At 33.5% G+C, this 17959-nt stretch overlaps 1 protein-coding gene across 1 annotated transcript in view; it reads left to right on the forward strand.

Moving 5' to 3' along the window:
* The window catches only part of TMEM38B (transmembrane protein 38B), a 56316-nt gene that overhangs the window by 29741 nt on the left and 8616 nt on the right, over positions 1 to 17959 (forward strand). The window contains exons 3-4 of the mRNA XM_074282980.1: positions 14776 to 14960; positions 15850 to 15937. Coding sequence (XP_074139081.1) covers positions 14776 to 14960; positions 15850 to 15937 — 273 coding nt within the window. The remainder of the gene's footprint in view (positions 1 to 14775; positions 14961 to 15849; positions 15938 to 17959) is intronic.

Below are 17959 nucleotides of genomic sequence, written 5' to 3' on the forward strand. Positions count from 1 at the left end.
CATTCTCTTCTTCTCTCTTGCTTCTGATTTATTTCATTCCCAATTCATAAGCAACATTTGCGTCAATAAAGGCTAATTTGCAGTTCCTTCAAGTGTGTTATGATTCATAGCTGTGGGGACTGTAGGAGAATCCACCTGCCCCTTCATACTTAGGCATGGTCCTTATCAAGTTTATATGGTGCCATGTACCACTGAAAAAAGATTTCATTCCTTTCTATTTGTATTCGGTTCTCTCCAGATACCTGTCATATTTAGCTTAGTTAAGATTCTATTCATCATCTTCTTATCTATTTTTTGGTTAGATTTATTTTAGTTCTTCAAATGTTCTGTAATCCTAGGCTTTGATATATAAGTGATGCCAGGTCCTCCTTTCTACCCTTCCTTTTGTCTTTCTAGGTTGTCATATCCTTACTTACAATACTGTAGCCAAAGGAATGTAAATTTTGGTCATTGAAACTTCTCAGGTTTTGGGGGTTTACCAGCTAGGACCATGCATTAAACCTAAATTACTCTATCATTGATTGACCAACAATAGGTCCCAAGCCAAGCTCTACTTGGTCTTTGGATCTCACCTGACGCTGAGTGAATATAAAATAGCATTTGATTCTGTTTTGGTCAGAAATCCTGATCTGTGTCTTACCACTGGACCCAAGTAGCTCTGGAGAGAAAGTGAGGCTGGTGACTTTTCATAGCCACTCTCATTTAAATCCAGTTCACTTTCACTTCACCTCTGAGAATGAGGGACAAACAACATTTTAAAACTTTCTTATTCCTTGTGGTTCAGTGCCTGCAAGGTCTTTCCTCTCTTGCAAATTACCAGCCAGCAGGGCCTTTACCCCTCTGAAACCACACTCATCAGCTTATGCTTGCTCCTTTTCATCCATAGCCATAGTCTGGCTAGGTTGGCCAGTCTGGCGAAATTACCTTCTACAACACAGTTAACCCCAGGATTTGTTGTTTGTTGATTTGGAGGTATCTGCCTGGAGGTATTTTCATGTTAGTTAGGCCAGACCACCATTCCAGGTCAAATTTTTTCCTAATGCCCTCTCAAATTGTCTTAGGCCGGACAACTGCTTTACTCAGACTTTTAGTTATTTCTGCCACTCTAAAACATTATTTTAAATTATTTGTCAGAGAATTTGGGAGAGCCATGTGATTTATTGTCTTTTTTTCTGCCATCTTTGAATCTTCTAGTCTTTCAGTTTCTAAGATTACTCTTTAAGACTTTTAAATTGCAGAGTAGTTGTTGATTTGTGGAGATTTAGGCATACTTATTGGGAGTTTCTTAACTAATAAAATCACAGATCTAGACTGGAAACATATCTTGGAACATCTTGTAATCATACATCAGAGTTGAAAGAGTCCTCACTGGACATCTGTTTTAATCCTTTCATTAGAAAGTTGAGAAAGTGGAAGCCCAAAGAATTTAAGTGACTTGCTTAAGTGGCTATAGCTTGTTTATGTACATGCCTAGTCCTCCAATATATTGGGAACTCCTTGAGGGCAGAGACTTTTCATTTTTGCCTTTTTATTTTTGCCACTTTGAAGACTATCTGGAAAATAATAGGTGCTCAACAACATTTTAGTGATTTATTTTCAAATTTATTTTGTATCCTCGTTGCATTGCAGAAGCCACATTATTGTCTTAATTTCTTTATTAATTCTCTGGAGTTTTCAAAGTAAAACATAATGACCTTTTCATAGAAGGATGATTTTGTTTTCTTTGACACTCTTTATACTTTGAATTTCTCTTGTCTTATTGTTATTACTAATATCTCTAGAATTATGTCAAATAATAATTGGGAGCATGGGCATTTGAGAATATTTTGAGTAGTTCCCATTCTAATTAATGCTATGTTTTTGGTTTAAGATATTTTTTTTTAACAATCTTTTTGTAGTTATATTTCAAAGATCTTTTTTCCAAGCATATGTGAGAATTATATTTTGTCAAAGGCTTTTTTCTATCTGTTGATAGAATCATGTGATTTGAATTTTTTGTTGTTTTTAATAATTTTTCTAATCTTGAAGAATCCTTGTATTCCTGTTGCAAATTCAGATTTGATTTGTATTATTGTTATATTATTGTAGTCTTTTTGCTGGATATTTATTATACATTTTTGCATAATTATTCATTAGTGATCATTGCCTATGGTCTATATTATCTTTCTTATTTTATGTTTATGGAACATATTTATCTCAATAGGAGCTTGGTGTAATGTGTTCTTTCTGAATTTTTGAGAATAATTTGTGTGACAGATTAATTTTCTTTTACATATATGATAGATTTGGTAATTTCCTTTTGTTTTTTCCAGTTTTATTTTCTTTGCTTGGATTTAAGATAATGTATTTCATCTTCTGTTAATTTTTAAATTTTACTTTGTAAACAGTCCTTTATTTCTTTTAAATTATTTTTTCCTAGCATTTAATTATGCAGAATAATTCCTGCTAATCCTTTTTTCTTGTAATTTCATCTTGTTTTTTTTTTTTTTTTTGGTAGTTTAACTGTTCTCTTTTGAAGGTCAGGTTTGGTAAAGGTTTTGTTTCTTACTCTTTTTCAGAAAAATCATCTATTTTGTTTACAATTTTCTTTAATCTTTTCTTCATTTTGTCTATTTTTACTTTTCAAGATTTCTTATTTGAATTTTTTTGGTTGATTTTCTCATTTTTAAAAAAAATGTATACTTTGTCAAAAACTGCCTTTTAAATTTTCTTAAGTATATGCTTTCAGAGCTAAATTTTTCCTCTGAGAGTTGCTTTATGCATCCTTTGTATTGTGGTATGTTATCTTTATTTTCATTCCTTTCTACAAGCTACTTGTCTCTATGATTTTTTTCCTATGCAGCTCTCATCTCATCATCAGAAGTGCTTGAAAGTCTTCTATTTCATCAAAGATCACTTTTTTCCTCCTGTAGGATTATATTCCTCTTCACTGGTAAGTTATTCTTGACTGAAAATCTATCTCTTTGTCTTCCGACATTTTGTATTCTAAACTGCCCACTTTTAATGATGCCTGCTAAGTTATATAGGATCCTTACTGATTCTTTGATACTTGAATACTTTCTGACTACTTGAAGTATTTTTTTCTTTTACCTGGAAACTTTGGCTTTTGATTTTTACTGTTCTGGGAGTTTTCATTTTGGGGTTTCTTTTAGGAGATGACAAGAAGAGTCTTTGTATTTCTTTCTAACTTTCTGTTTGCCCTGTGGTTCTAAGAGATCTGGGCAGTTTTCTTTTAAGAATTTTTTGAAATAGGATGTCTAGGCTCTTTTTTTGCTTATTGTTCTGGCCTTTATATAATGCAATAGTTAAGATTTTTCTCTTTGACCTGTTTTCTTGGGCCATTGTTTTTGCCATGCAGCACTTTAAATTTTCTTCTATTATTTCAGTCTTTTGTTTTAATATTTTTTTTGTTGTCACATGGAGTTACTGATTTCTGTTTGGTTCATTCTAATTTTCAGGCAGTTTGTTGTTTAGATAGAATTTTTTGTACCTCTTGTTCAAATGTCTAACTCCCTTTCTGATTTTTTTGGGGTATAATAGATATTTCTTTTTTTTATCGTTCCTTTAGCACTCTCATCTCAATGATAATACATTTAAAATTCTTTTTCAAAACTTTTGCTCCATCTTTTCCAAAAATATTATACAAGTTATATTTTCTTTGAAACTTGTATATATTTTGAGTCATTCTCTTTTCTTGAATTTGTACCTTGAATTGTTCTCATTACCATAATAACTATTTGCTCATTCTTTCATCCTTCCTTCTGATTTTGGATATAATGTCTTGGTTTCTATGTAGTTTTGGAGGAAAAGTTTGGGGTAGTGCTATTATTGCTTTCTTAGGGTTATGAGTATTGTGTTATTCTAGAATTTTAGGCACAACTCAGATTTGGGATTTGTAAGCTTTCAGTGTACCCAAAGTGTTCTGATCCAGAGCAAAGTATGTTTTCTATTTGCTTTGGTCTGACTTCTGCAAGTTCCTTGCTTGAGTTTGAGTCTGAGCAATGATAAATTGTGGTGAATCTGAGCCCTTATTAGCCTTCTGGGAATTTCCCCAGATTCGGAGTGCCAGAGAGACTTCTCTTTGGTCTGGAATTCTTGCCCTTGTTGTTCCTCATCAGGCTTCAGACTAGGTTAGAAGCTTCTGAGATCTGAGCTATACCACCGATACTTGGTTCTTATTTTATTTTATTTTATTATTCACATTTTAGGTGTAATTGCAGAATGCCATTCCAGAGTACATTTTTCTTCAGTTCACTCTGTATCTCTAAACTAGGATGGTAGCATGAGACAAAAGTACCAGCTGGCACATTTTCCCACATCCTGCACAAGATGTCCTAGTATGGCTGTGGGATCTTGTCTTGGTTCATAGCTTTCCTTGGGGGATGGAGTATTTCACACAAGACTTCTCATTCCAACCAGATCTCATACTCACTGTCAGCAGCTCTCTTTGTCTGTCTTTCTGTCTCTCTCCCTCTGTCTCTCTTTTCTCTTTCTGTTTCTCTTTCCTCTTTTCTCCCTCTCTACTTTCTCCCTCTCTTCTCCTCTCTACCCCCTCTTTTGCTGTCTCTCTTGTGTCCCCTTTGGGCCTAGCACATTAGTCTGCAGCCTCACGATAATTTATTAAATAACACTTCTGTGACTTGTTAATTGTATTTTTAAAGTGAAGGCATGATGATGTGTAAGATTCTTTAGAGGCAGCATAGTACTGTGGAAAGTGTGCTGAACTTGGAGTAAGAGGAACTGGATTTGAATCCTAGTGTTGGAAATACTTTTAACTGTGTGACCTTGGGCAAATAAATGAACTTTGTGCGCTTCAGTTTCCTGATCTGAAAAACAAGGGGTTGGAGTAGATGCTGTATCTATAAACTTGTGACTCTGTGTACCTTTAATGGGATGGGGAGGGGGAGGGGGGAGATTTTTTTCTTTTTTTCTTTTTAAGTATTGTTTCTTCCAGTTATACAAATTGTAGTTGTATAAGCTGGTTAATAAGTTTTCTAAAGCAGTTTGGAAGGAGTTTTAGATTATTTATCTTTATTGTTTTCATTTTTAAACTATATGAATGAAAATTATAATATTGATTCTGAGTGTTTTGTTTTAATTTATATAATTGTTGTCCATTGTATATATATTGATTTATAATTTATGTTTCTGATAACATTTATCACTTGGATAAGATTAGAGAGATTTTGATTTGGGATCTTATTTTTTAATGGACTTGCAAAATTTAGTCCCATATTGGTATCAATTTGGAAATTTTTGTTCTGTATAATAGACTTTGTAGATTTTCTCCCTCAGAATACTAGTCTTTGTAACAATTCACAAATACAGTATTGTTGATTGATGTGAGATTGAGATAATCTCTCTCCAAAAACCTTTCCTGACCAAATTTAAATTAAAATTAATATTTAAAACAAAAATTCTGTCATTCTTTTTTGTCTCTAAGTCTTTTAAAATTAATTTTATAATTATAATTTTTTGACATTACATATGCATGAGTAATTTTTTTACAACATTATCCCTTGTATTCATTTTATAATTCTTCATAGTATATCTATTTTGTTTCATAAAGTTTAGACATTACAGTTATTTTAAAGTAAATTTACCTTGTAAAGTGTCTTGGAAGCAGGGACTGTAACATTTTTCAAATGATCCTTAATGGATAAAACAGTATTCAAATTGTCACTTAATGGTGTTAATGTTATTTATTCTCTTGTTTTTAAATTTTAGTATGTCATGATTTTTGCCCCATCTGATTCTAGCTTGTGAATAGTAATGTGGTATTTTGGCCTGGGGGACTGTGAACCTCAGTTGATCCTTCATGTGGACAGATTGAAAAAGATCTGTCTTTTACTCTAGTAATAATAATCATATGGATTGTTTGTGGACTAGCACCATCTAATGGTAATGAGGAACAGTAACTTATGATAACGAATGTTTGGAAGATTGTATATATTGGAGCTTTTTTTTATACTTTTAAAATTAAATTTCTGAAAATTATTAAGGATATTCCAGTGCTGTACTTTCAACTGCCATATTTGTTAGGTTTTAATGTTACTAGAACAGTTAGATTAAAATGTATGGTGAGTATATCATTCTATGATTGCCTTATAATGAAAGATGAGAATATTTAAAGAAACTTATTATTATTACTTCTGTTATTAGTAGTAATAACTGAGTTATATTTATAATTATTATTGTTTGTATTTTGCCTGAGTGGGGCTTTCATGTTGAACTAACTTGAGGTCTTTATGGCTGATTGATCTATACAGGGATAAGATGGGGGAGGTGGATAGTGAACTATGATGTCATTAATAGAGAACTCTCAGATGAGGAAGCTCCCTCTACAGTACTGAGGCAAGTAAGGGACCTGCCTTGATTCACACAGCCATAATATGTTAGAGATGGAAACCTGATTTAATGACATTGTTTGCAGAAGCAATTGAGTAGAATTTGTGAAGATCTGTGTTTTTTTTTTTTTTTTTTTTTTTTGTTTTTTTTTTTTTTTGTTTTTTTCCTGAGGCAATTGGGGTTAAGTGACTTGCCTTGGGTCACACAGCTAGGAAGTGTTAAGTGTCTGAGTCCAGATTTGAACTTAGGTTCTCCTGATTTCAGGGCTGGTGCTCTATCCACTGCACCAACTAGCTGCCCCAAGATAATTTTTTAGGGAAGAAAAAAAAATCCTTTGAAAGATAATCCTTAAAGAAAAGAACTTGCAATTATGGAATATTTTAAATTCCCTTTTAGCTCTAAGATTGGGTTAATCTAATTCTATGTGGTCTAGCCCTGGGCCTATCTTCTTACCCAATTTTTAATGTTATATAACTCTCCTTACATCTTCACCTTATAATGGCCTAGTTTCTCTCTGTGCCATTAGTTTGGCATCCACTTCTTTCCAGTGTCACTTATCCCACTATCTTATTAACAATCCTATTTAAGATTTTCATTCTTAAGTGCAACTTTATTGTAAAACTTTAAAAAATTATGGCGTGATCAAGGGGACTTTAGACAATACTCTCTTGCCTGTACTTGAAGAATTCTAGTGAGAGAGAATCCATTGTGACCTCCTAGAGACATTTAATTCCACTTCTGGATGACATTTGTTTGTTTGTTTGTTTTTCACAATTTTCTTTTTTGTGGTTATTACCAGAAGAGTAGGTATATTCTTCTTTTTTCCCCCCCCTATGTTATATCCCTTCATATATTTGAAGACAGCAATTATTCCCATCCTTGATCCTTAAATCTTTTCTTTCCAGGTAAAACAGCTTGTGCCATTCTTTATATGCATAAACTCAGAGTCCTCTTTCAACTTTTTTTTCTTTTTTGGTAAAATCGTATCCTTTTTTTGGGGTAAAATCTTTTATTTATCAAGGATAATGTTACTCCTCAAAGGGGTTGCAATATCCCATGTGTGATCTGACCAAGAGAAAATACAAGGTTACATGCTTATAGGACAGAGATTTGTTTACAAGTAGCTTGAAGCTTAATGTTAAACACACAAAAAAACCCAAACTAGGATCTTGACAATAGCTTCCCATCACTTCCTGGCAAATAGAGGAAGAAGAAAGGGAAGCAGTGTCAGATTTTGTATTCTTTGGCTCAAAGATCACTGCAGACATCAAGTGTAGCCATGACATTAAAAAAGGCTTGCTCCTTGGAAGGAAAGTAATGACAAATCTAGACAGCTTGTTAAAAAGCAGGGATATCACCTTGTTGACTAAGGTTTATAGTCAAACTGATTTTTTTCAGTAGCAAGGTATGATTGTGAGAGTTGAATTTTGAAGAAAGCTGAGCACCATGAAACTGATGCTTTTAAATTGTGCTAGAGAAGACTTTTATCCCTTGAACAGCAAGGAGATCAAATCAGTCAATACTTAAAGAAACTATTCACTGAAAGGTCATATACTAAACTTGAAGCTCATTCCACATAATGAGAAGATGGATCTCATTGGAAAAGACCCTGATGTTGAGAAAGATTGAACTTAAAAGAAAAGCAAAGGATGAAGTGGTTAGATAGTCTCATGGAAATAGGGAATATGACTTTGGGCAATCTTTAGGAGGTAGTAGAGGACAAGAAGGCCTAGCATATTATAGTCCATGGTATCATGAAGAATTGGACATGACTGAATAACATGTAAGACACTGTACTTAATGGTGGTGATAGAAAGAAAAGCAATAAACTTTATTATATTGATTTGGCCTATCTATGAGCAATTAATATTTCTTTAGTTATTTAGATATAGTTGTGTAAAGAATATTTTGTAATTATGTTCATATAATTTTAATGTATGTTTTGATAGGTAGATTCCCAAATTTTATTTTATAAAATATCTAGATTTTTAAATAGTAGCATCTATAATTTTTAAAATAGTAGTATATGTAATTAAAAAATTAAAATTTATCTTTCTCTTCCTGCTAGATCTGGTTGCTAATATGCAGAAATTCTGATTGTTTATGTTGGGTTTATTTCATGTCTTAAAACTCTGCTGAAGTTGTTAATTGTTTCAGCTAGTCTTCCTTGAGTGTCTTAAGTTTCTCCAAGCAAACTGTCATATTATCAGAAGTGATACTTTTAATTTACTCTTTGGCTGCATATAGTTCGTCAGTTTTTTTTTTTTTTTTGCTTGTTTGTTTGTTTTATTCCTATAGTTAGCATTTTAGCAGTATATTGAATAGTAATAATAATGGGTATTTTTAAAACTTCAGTTTTATTGGGAAGGCACCTAATTTATCCCTATAATAGTTAATACTAGCTCTTGGTTCTAGAAAAATACTGCTTATCATATTGAGGAACGCTGTTTTTCCAATACATGAATGTCTGTATATATACGTATATGTGTGTGTTAACAAAAATGGGTGTTGTATCTTGTCAGAAGCTTTTTCTCCATATGTTCACATGATTCTTTTTGTTGCTGTTGTTACTAACATGTTTATAGCTTTCCTAATATTGAAACAATCATGTGTTCTTGGCACAAATCCAAACTGGTCATTATGATCAAAGATTAAACTCTTTGTCATATGTTGCTATAGTTGTCGTGTAAATATTTAACATTTGCCTATCAGTTTTAATTAGGAATATTTATAGTTTTTTTCCTCTGTTTTTACTTCCTAGATTAGTTTTGGGATATTTTGGGAGTTTTATTTATGGATTGTTTAATTTCTGCTTCTAAAATAGAGTTATTTAAGTATTCTATTTTCTATTTTGTTAATTTGGGTAATTTATATTTTTGTAAATATTAATCTATATAACTTAGAGTATTTTTATTGGTATGTAATTGGGTGAAATAGTTTCTAATAATTTATTTTAATCTCCTTTGGTTTTAAATTAACTTTTTTCTTTTTTAATATTGGCTATTTAATTTTCTTTTAAAAATCAAGTTAGTTGATGGTTTATTTTAAAAAACAATTTAAATTGTGATTAAAAAATAGTTCCTAGTTTTATTCAGTGTTTTTTGCTTTCAGTTTTATTTATTTCTTTTGATTTTTCAACTTTCTATTTTGGTGGATAGTTGCAGGTCTTTTAATTTGATGATTTTTTTTCTCCTAGTTTTAAAAAATTGCTCATTCAATTCATTGATCTATTTTTTCTCTTTTTTATTTATGAAAGTGTTTAAAGATCTAAAATTTCCCTTAATTATTGCTCTGCCTACCTCCCAAATGTGAATGAATTTACTTTAAATGAAATTTTTTATTATTTCTATTTGTTCTTTGACATACTCATTCTTTAGGATTACATTATTTAGTTTCAAGTTAATTTGTAATTTTTACTTCAGAGATTGTATATTGATTGTCATTGTTAGTGCATTATGCTCAGTAAAAGGTTCATTTAATATTTCTATTTTTCTGTATTTGTTGGTAAGGTTTGCATCTCCTAATATGTGGTCAATTTTTGTAAAGGTATCATTCACAGTTACAAAATATGTTTATTCTTTTCTATCCCATTTAGTTTCCCATAGAGGTCTAATCTGTCTGTTATTTAAAAAAACAAACAAACACAAAAAAAACCTTTTTTGTTTATTTGGCTAGATTTATCTAGATCTGAGAGGGACAAATTAATTCTTCCACTATAATAGTTTTATTGTCTGTTTCTCTTTGTACCTCATGAAATGTTTCCTTTATGGATTTAGTTGCTATTATGCATTGTGTGTACATATCAATATTAATTCATTGTTGATGGCACCTTTTGCCAACATATAATTTACCTCTTTATCTCCTAGGTCTGTTTTTGCTGATGTTTTTGTCTGAAAGAAATTATTTTTGCCCTTTTTTTACTTTAGCAAAAATCAGCCAGTCAATTTAGTAAATATCTGCTGTGTGATAGACACTATGCTAATGCTGAGGATACAAAGAAAAAAAATGAGCTTCCGCTTTTGGGGATTCATTGTTTAATGGGAGAGACAGTATGCAAACAACTGAGTACAAACAAGCTATATGCAGTTTTCCCCATTAGATAGTAATTCCTTGAACACAGGGCCTATCTTTCACCTCCTTAAATATCTCCAGCACTTAGTAGACACTTAGTAATAAATGCTTATTGATTGATTGATTGCAGGATAAATAGAAGATAATAGAAGAATTAAGTGGCATTGGTAAGGCCATCTTGTAGAATGTGGAATTTTACCTGAGACTTGAGGGAAGTCTGGTGGTGTGGAGAAAAAGAAATAATATTCCAGTTAATGGGGATATCCACTGAAAATGCCTGTAGTCAGAAGATGTAGTATCTTGTTTGAGGAATGTAATGGAGGCCATTGTCATTAGATTGAAGAGAAGGTGGAGGGCTGTAAGATGTAGGAAGACTGGAAAGTTACAGAGGCAATAGGTTATAAAAAAACTTATTTAAAAGATGGAGAATTTGATATTTGATGTTGATGATAGTCACAGCAGTTTGAGTGTGGGAGTGATAGGACTGGACTTGTGTTTTAGGAAAATCATTTTTGTAGAGTGAGTATAAGATGGACAGAGTGGAAAAGATATTATGGTGGTCTGGGAACAGCTGCATTGTGATTATGTCAGTGTGAGAGCAGAGAAGGCAGCAGCATATTTGAGAGATGTTGTAAGGGTAAAATGTTACAGTCCTTGACCACAGGTTGGATGTGAAAGATGAGAGAGGAGGAGTGGAGGATGACACAGGGAGATTGGTGGTACCCTTAACAGCGATGGGCACTTTGGAAAGGAAGAGGGCATGGGGAAAAGTTTTACCTCCTTTGTTTTAAAAAGAGGACCAACTACCTGGTGGGATAATGTCTTGGCTTGTGCCTGGATTGGACTTTGGGGAGGCAGAGCTGTACAAAGGCTTCCGCCTCACTCTTCCAGAGTTAGCAAAGTCCAGCGGCAAGAGAAGAGTCAGGATGGCCGCTGGTAGCCGGGGGTGACTGGTATTCTTAGGATCTGGCCAAGCTCCAAGCACCCCACAATGTTTACTGTCTTTATCACCCATTATCCCAGGGCTTTCTTCTCATGCTTGGAGGATATATCTCCCTAATTCTTTGAGGGGTTTGAGGCCTCTTGGTTATCCTCCACCAGTTTGACCAGTCTGCTGAGACAGTTGGTTGGGGTATGGAAGCTGTACCTGGAGCCACGGGTGGGAGTTGGGTAAAGGTAGACTCCAAAGGATGAGGAGAAATCTGAAAATGGCTTGGTAAGCTCTTTTTCTGAATACTCCATATGGGAAGAAAGGAGGAGTGAAGATATTTCTATACCTCTCTCCAACTTAAGAAATGATCATACCTAGAACTTCCATGACCCCATGCTGGAATAAAGCATGGAGCTCTTGAACTTTGTTATTTGCTGGAAACCCATCTCATTTTGTATTCCTGTGCTATGCATTTGCCTGTTTTATTGCTGCTTCCTTCTGACCCTGGGGGGGTGCCACCCTCCTGTGGGACAAGATTCCTGTCAGGGTCACTTGCTTTGTGGCTGGAGAACCAGAAGAGAGGAGTGTCCTAGAAACCGAGAGAAAAGAGAGTGCCAGGGAGAATAAGGTGATCAATGTTAAGGTCATGAAAGGTGAGCTGAAGAAAAGATCATTAGGTTTGGCAGTTCATTTTGGAGAAGAACAGTGATAAGCTCAGCAGCCAGACTAAACGGTTGAGGAGAGAATGGAGGAAGAGGGAGAGAAGGTACCTGTTGTGGAGGCCTTCTCAGTGAGCTTAGCTACCAAAGGCACAAGAAATATGAAATGGTAGCAGGGATAGATAGTTTAAGCAAGGATTTTTTGTTTGGAGGATGAGGGAGACATGAGCATATTTATAGGCACTAGGGAAGGAGCCTGTGGACACTGGCTGGAAATGAGAGAGAGTGAGGAGGGTGTTTGAGGATGGGACAGGAAAACTTTTGCACCTGAAGGGGCTGGCTCAGGCAAGGGGAAAGTGTGATACCTCTTAATGGGAGAACAAGCTGAAGGAGGATGTCATGGCGGAGTCATCTGGGAAATGTGAGAAAAGGAGGGAGGAGAAAAGGGAGATCTTGGCAGACAGCCTCATGTTTTTCAGTAAAATAAGAGGTGAGAAAATGAAGGAGAGGAGGAACCATAGAATGTTTGAGGAAAGGATGACAAGGTTTGGAAGAAATGCTGTGGGGAGTAGGATAATAACTTGGTTATTGAGGAGTAAAAAGGCCTACCAGAAGCAGGAAGGACTCAGCTGAAGTCATGGAACTTACCAGTCTGCATGGTTAATATGGTTTTTGTCATCTTCAATCTGAAGTGCATATATAGTATCCAAGGCAACATGGATTCTACTCTAGTCCTTTATTTTAACTTGGTGTGTTCTGTCTCAAGTGTTATTTCTTATAAACAGTACATTTTTGAATTCTGGTCTCTAATACATTTTACTCTCCTTGCATTTTTATGGTGAATTCATCCCATTCATATTCATAATTATGATCATTGTTTTTTTCCCTCCATCTTATTCTCTTATACTTTATTTTCTCTTTGTTTTGATCATTAAAAGTTTGTTTTCCTTCTGATTAAACTCTCTTATCTTCCCTTTCTTATATTCACCTCAGTTCTTTTCTGTTTCCCTTTTGTGTGAAATACATTTCCATATCCAATTCTTTGTGTGTGTGTGTGTATTCTTATTTTTTCCTTCTCCTTCTCTTTTTTCTCCGATTCTCACTTCTTTCTTCCTCCCCTTTTTCCCTCTGTTTTTTTTTTTTTTTTTATCTCTCTCTTCTCTCCCTCTTCCTTCACCTCACCTCTTTAAATAACTTCAATTTTACCGCTTCCAATAATTCTGGATGGACTTGTACCCAAACTGTGTTTTTTCTTTGAGACTTTGCTTGTATATTTTAGAGTCATTCTTTTCTCCTGCATTTGTTTAGTGAGTTTTCCTGTTGCCATAATATATATAATTATATATAATATAAAATTATATATATATATATATATAACATAAAATTATATATATATATGTATATATATATATATATTTTTTTAAATTGTTCGTTCTTCCAGCTAATTCTTGACTTGGGACTTTGTTATACCTGGACTTTGCTAATTCCTGGGGTGGGGGAGGGGGATATCTGGAATGAGCTTTTGTTCTCTTGAGTTCTTCTGTTGCTTTCTTAGGATATTGAATGTTAATGTTATTCCAGGATCTCAGGGATATCTCTGACTGTGAGCTTTCACTACTCCCAAAGTGTTGTGATTTGGGGCGATCAAACTAATTTCCTTCTTAGTTTGAGCTTTGCAGATTTGAGTCTGAGTAAGATCTCTGTTGTCCTGTCTTTGGTTAATTTTTTCAGTAGATTGCTGCTGACCACTATTAGCAACTTGGAAGGTTTTGCAGGTTCAGAGTGAATCCTTTTTGGTCTGGAGTATTTTCTCGGGTTAGAATGCTGCAGACTTTAGCTAGAGCTGGAAGGTAGAACTGAATCCCTATTATGCTCCTGGAACTGGAACCACGTAATAATAACTCTTGCTTCTGTTCTTGTTCCTTACTTAGTATATAGTTAGAATTTCTTACTGTTTCACTGACTTTACATGCATATTCCCTCTTTAAATCAACTGGATCTTAGGAACTGAGTAGTGACAATATTGCTAGATAGCACCTATTCTGCATACAACACTACTGTTCAAGGACTCCCCTAGATCTCCTCCTGCCCTGGTGCTTTCTGCACCAGCTTATTTTAGTCCCTGGCTACTGGAATGTTCTGCTTAGCTTCAAACCCTTGGCTAGACCTCATCCCCAGTATAGAACCTCCTGTTTTCCTATGTCAACCTAACCTGACAAAATGATTCACTCTGTGTGTGTGTGTGTGTGTGTGTGTGTGTGTGTGTGTGTGTGTGTGTGTGTGTGTTTCTCTTCATATGCCTTTTCCGGGTCTTTGTGTAGTTGTGGAGAACTATCCTGCCACCTTAGCTTCCTCCCCTGCAATATGTAAGATCCTACAGAAGAATATATTTTATATGTACATACACTGTGCCAGACAATGAAAAAGATTAAAAAAAAATAGACATAAAATCTGTAGAAACTAAAAAATTTACCCATACAATTGGATTATGTTATTTACTAGTTTTGGTTGGCCATGTAAATATTATATTTCTGTTGTCTTATATATGTTTGAATGCTTTTTTTTTTCGGTTTTGGTAAATTTCCCTTTCTTCCCTTGAAAGTAGGTTCCATGTCCCCATTTATTTTGTAGTTCCAAATTGATGCCTAGCGTAGTGGTTTGCCACAATGGGCATTCAATAAATGTTGCTTGATGATTACATATTGGATTTTTATTTCTATTCTTGTTTCCCTATTTACATATAAAATATTTAAAATTTTATTTCAGGTATATTGTATTTTATTGCCCATATGACATAGTTTCCGAGTGCTATTGTTTCCTGCCTGTTCAACTCTTGGCTGCAGGAATGAAGGAAGTAACCAGAACTTGGAAAATCATGGGTGGAATCATACATACCAGTAAGAATTACACAGATTCCTGGATAGTGTTGATAACTCTTGGATGGGCCCGAGGTAATATTAACATTATAAATTAGATTCTAATAAGCCAGAATTTTGATTTGTCCTTTAGTCACAGTTTTGGAATTATCTCTATTAATAGGAAAGTTTTGAGAATAAGAAACTTTTACTTTTAGATTCCTTATTATCTATGGACTTGAAAGCTTCATATTATTTTGGAAATTGTCATAATCAATGAAAGACTGGTATAATATGAAGCTTTTAGGATTTATGTGATTAGGAATCCCCATAGCCACAAAAGCTTATAGCTATTTATGACTTGATGCCTATGCCAGATATAAAGCTAATTTAAACAAGTAAAAATGTGGTATAATAACTTAAGTTCCAAGTGATTGTAAATATATTATTTTTTTGATTTCTTCTGTAATGTTAAATTGTGCTATTCTTGATAAATTGTATTTTCTTTTTGAGCTTTTCATTTTTAATGGGAATGGTGCCATTTCTGTGCTCAGGTTCTTCATAAGTTTATTAGTATATGTTTGAGTTATAATTAATTTAGCACATTCTTGCAACTTTACATTAGGTGATTATATATACCTGCATGAATGAAAAAAAATGAAAAAAAGAAACTAACATTCACAGGGAACTTTTGAAATATCTGGACAATTCTTCTGGTCAGTTATAAAACCCTACTTAGATTTGGATTTGTAGCTCTAACCTCTTCTAATGGAATGTGAAACATAATTGTTATGGCAATGAAAGCATAAGACTACCATTTTCTCAGGTATATTGGTCAGTTTTGGGGTATCTTGTAGGAGACTGGAAAGTATGGTAATTATGATAATCCATACTTATTTGCTGATGGAATTAACCCTACTTATTTGAAACTTCTCAATCATGTCAATAAATCTAATCTAAATAATATTACTTTTTGGGTTTTTAGGTGCTGGTGGTAATGTAATCACAGGTCTGGAGCAGTTGCTAAAAGGGGCTTGGAAACCTGAAACTGGCAAATTTCTGGAGATATCCTAGTAAGTTAGTGTAATTATAAATAAGATCCTGTTATTATTGGGGTCGTTGAATGTCTTTTATACATATGAATTTGAGAAAATTAAACTTGTGAAATTTAAGTGCTAAAATCTTATAGCATTAGGAAATAGAATAAGGGAATAACATGGTGGTTAAAAGCAGTACTGGCCCAGGAGTCAAAGGCCCTAGATTCAGATCCTACCTTTAAGTACCTGCTATTTGTACAATCTCTCTGGGCTTCAGATTCCTCATCTCCAGAATGAGGAGATTGGACTGGATGCCTGGGAGGTTCCATTTGAGAACTATTAAAAAACAAAAATAAAAACTATTTTTTTAGGCACTGAAAAAATTTTTAAGACTTTACAAAAATATTTTTAAAAATAAAAACAAACAACTCTCTGTTATAGTATCTCTGTCTCTCTTGTCTCTCTTTGTCTTTCTGTCTCTTTCTGCTTTGTATATATACACACATGCACATATATAGACACACACACACACACACACAAATATATTGTCACTAAATAGGAAATAAAAATATAAGCATTTTTATAAGTGATCTCAATGACAAGTTACCTGGGTAACCCTCCCAGTAGTTAAATATTGAATTGATGTGATAGCTAGTAGTTATCACAATTTATTATTAATTCATTTTTAAAAAGTGGTGATTGAATTTCTCAGTGGATAATTATACACCAACATATCTGGAAGAAATGAACCAAATTGTGTTTATGAAATGTTATTATTTTGAACCCTTTAAAGGGAATTTGGAGTCATTGGCTCAATTCTTTGGCCCAATTTATTGGAGAAAAAAAGCAACTCACAATTGGTTTATGATTATGATTATGATTATGATTATGATTATTATTTGCAGATGAGGAAACTGAGATTAAAATAAATTAAGTGACTTTTTCAAGGTCATACAACTAATGAATGTCAAGACTGGCATTTGAGTCCTAATCTTTGCTGGTTCTTAAGTCTAGCTTTCCACTGCCATCTGGTGGCCCTTATCTTATATAAAACTATGGTGCATCTGAAAATGAAGTCATGTATGCTGGAACTTTACCCCAAGAAGGAAGAAGGTTCAGAGATGGCGAACTATGGGAAAACTAAGGTGGTGGAGGGCCTGTAATGAAAACAGTTATAAAAAATAGGATTCTGTAATATAAAAAAACAAAACAAAAACAAAGGAGATATAAGATGAAAGTTCATAAAATTTAAAATTGTATGGACAGAGTAAATTTAGGTGTTAAAAACATTTTGGAATTAGGGAGCTCCTTGAAACTTGAAGGTGGTTGACAAATAAAAGAAAATGCTACTTTTCAATGTTTACTATTCACAGCATACTATGAAGAGGCATTATTGGTAGAAAGAATAAGGTTATATTAAAAAAGCAGATAAAATTCATGAATAAATACCTTCCATAGTGGATTATTGGAGTTGGCTATTTAGGCTATAATTTAAACTTTTGATCTAAAAACAATCATATGCTTTGCAATAATAATTTGCATTTATATAGAACTTTTAACACCCAACACTGATTGACTATTATCAGGCACATAGTTAAAAAAAATTCCCATTTTGCAGACTCAGGTTACATTACATGCCTGGGATCAGAATATGTCTGAGCTGAGATTTAAATCTAGATCTCCTTACATCATGTCCATGTTCCGTTCTACTATACCATATTGTCTTATTTAAATGCGAGTTATTATTCCCGTATTCTTATTTCAAAATATATTTGTTCTTTGATGACACTATCAGAGACAGACTATTAATAAGTTCACTGGAAGGTGATCTCACCTGGTATTTCTACTATTTTTTGTAAGACATAATCAAGATAGGATTTGTCATTGTTTTTGTATTAATATTAAAATCTGCGGTCATGCATCATCATATTAAAGCAGAATCAGCATTCGTTGAATATCAAAATGATAAAGTTTTTACCATAATCTTATAATTCTACACTAGCTGTTTTCATGTTGTTTCAAATAACTGGATCATTGACTCATTCCAATATGTATATA

This window comes from Sminthopsis crassicaudata, chromosome 1, assembly GCF_048593235.1.
Source record: "Sminthopsis crassicaudata isolate SCR6 chromosome 1, ASM4859323v1, whole genome shotgun sequence".
NCBI lineage: Eukaryota > Metazoa > Chordata > Mammalia > Dasyuromorphia > Dasyuridae > Sminthopsis > Sminthopsis crassicaudata.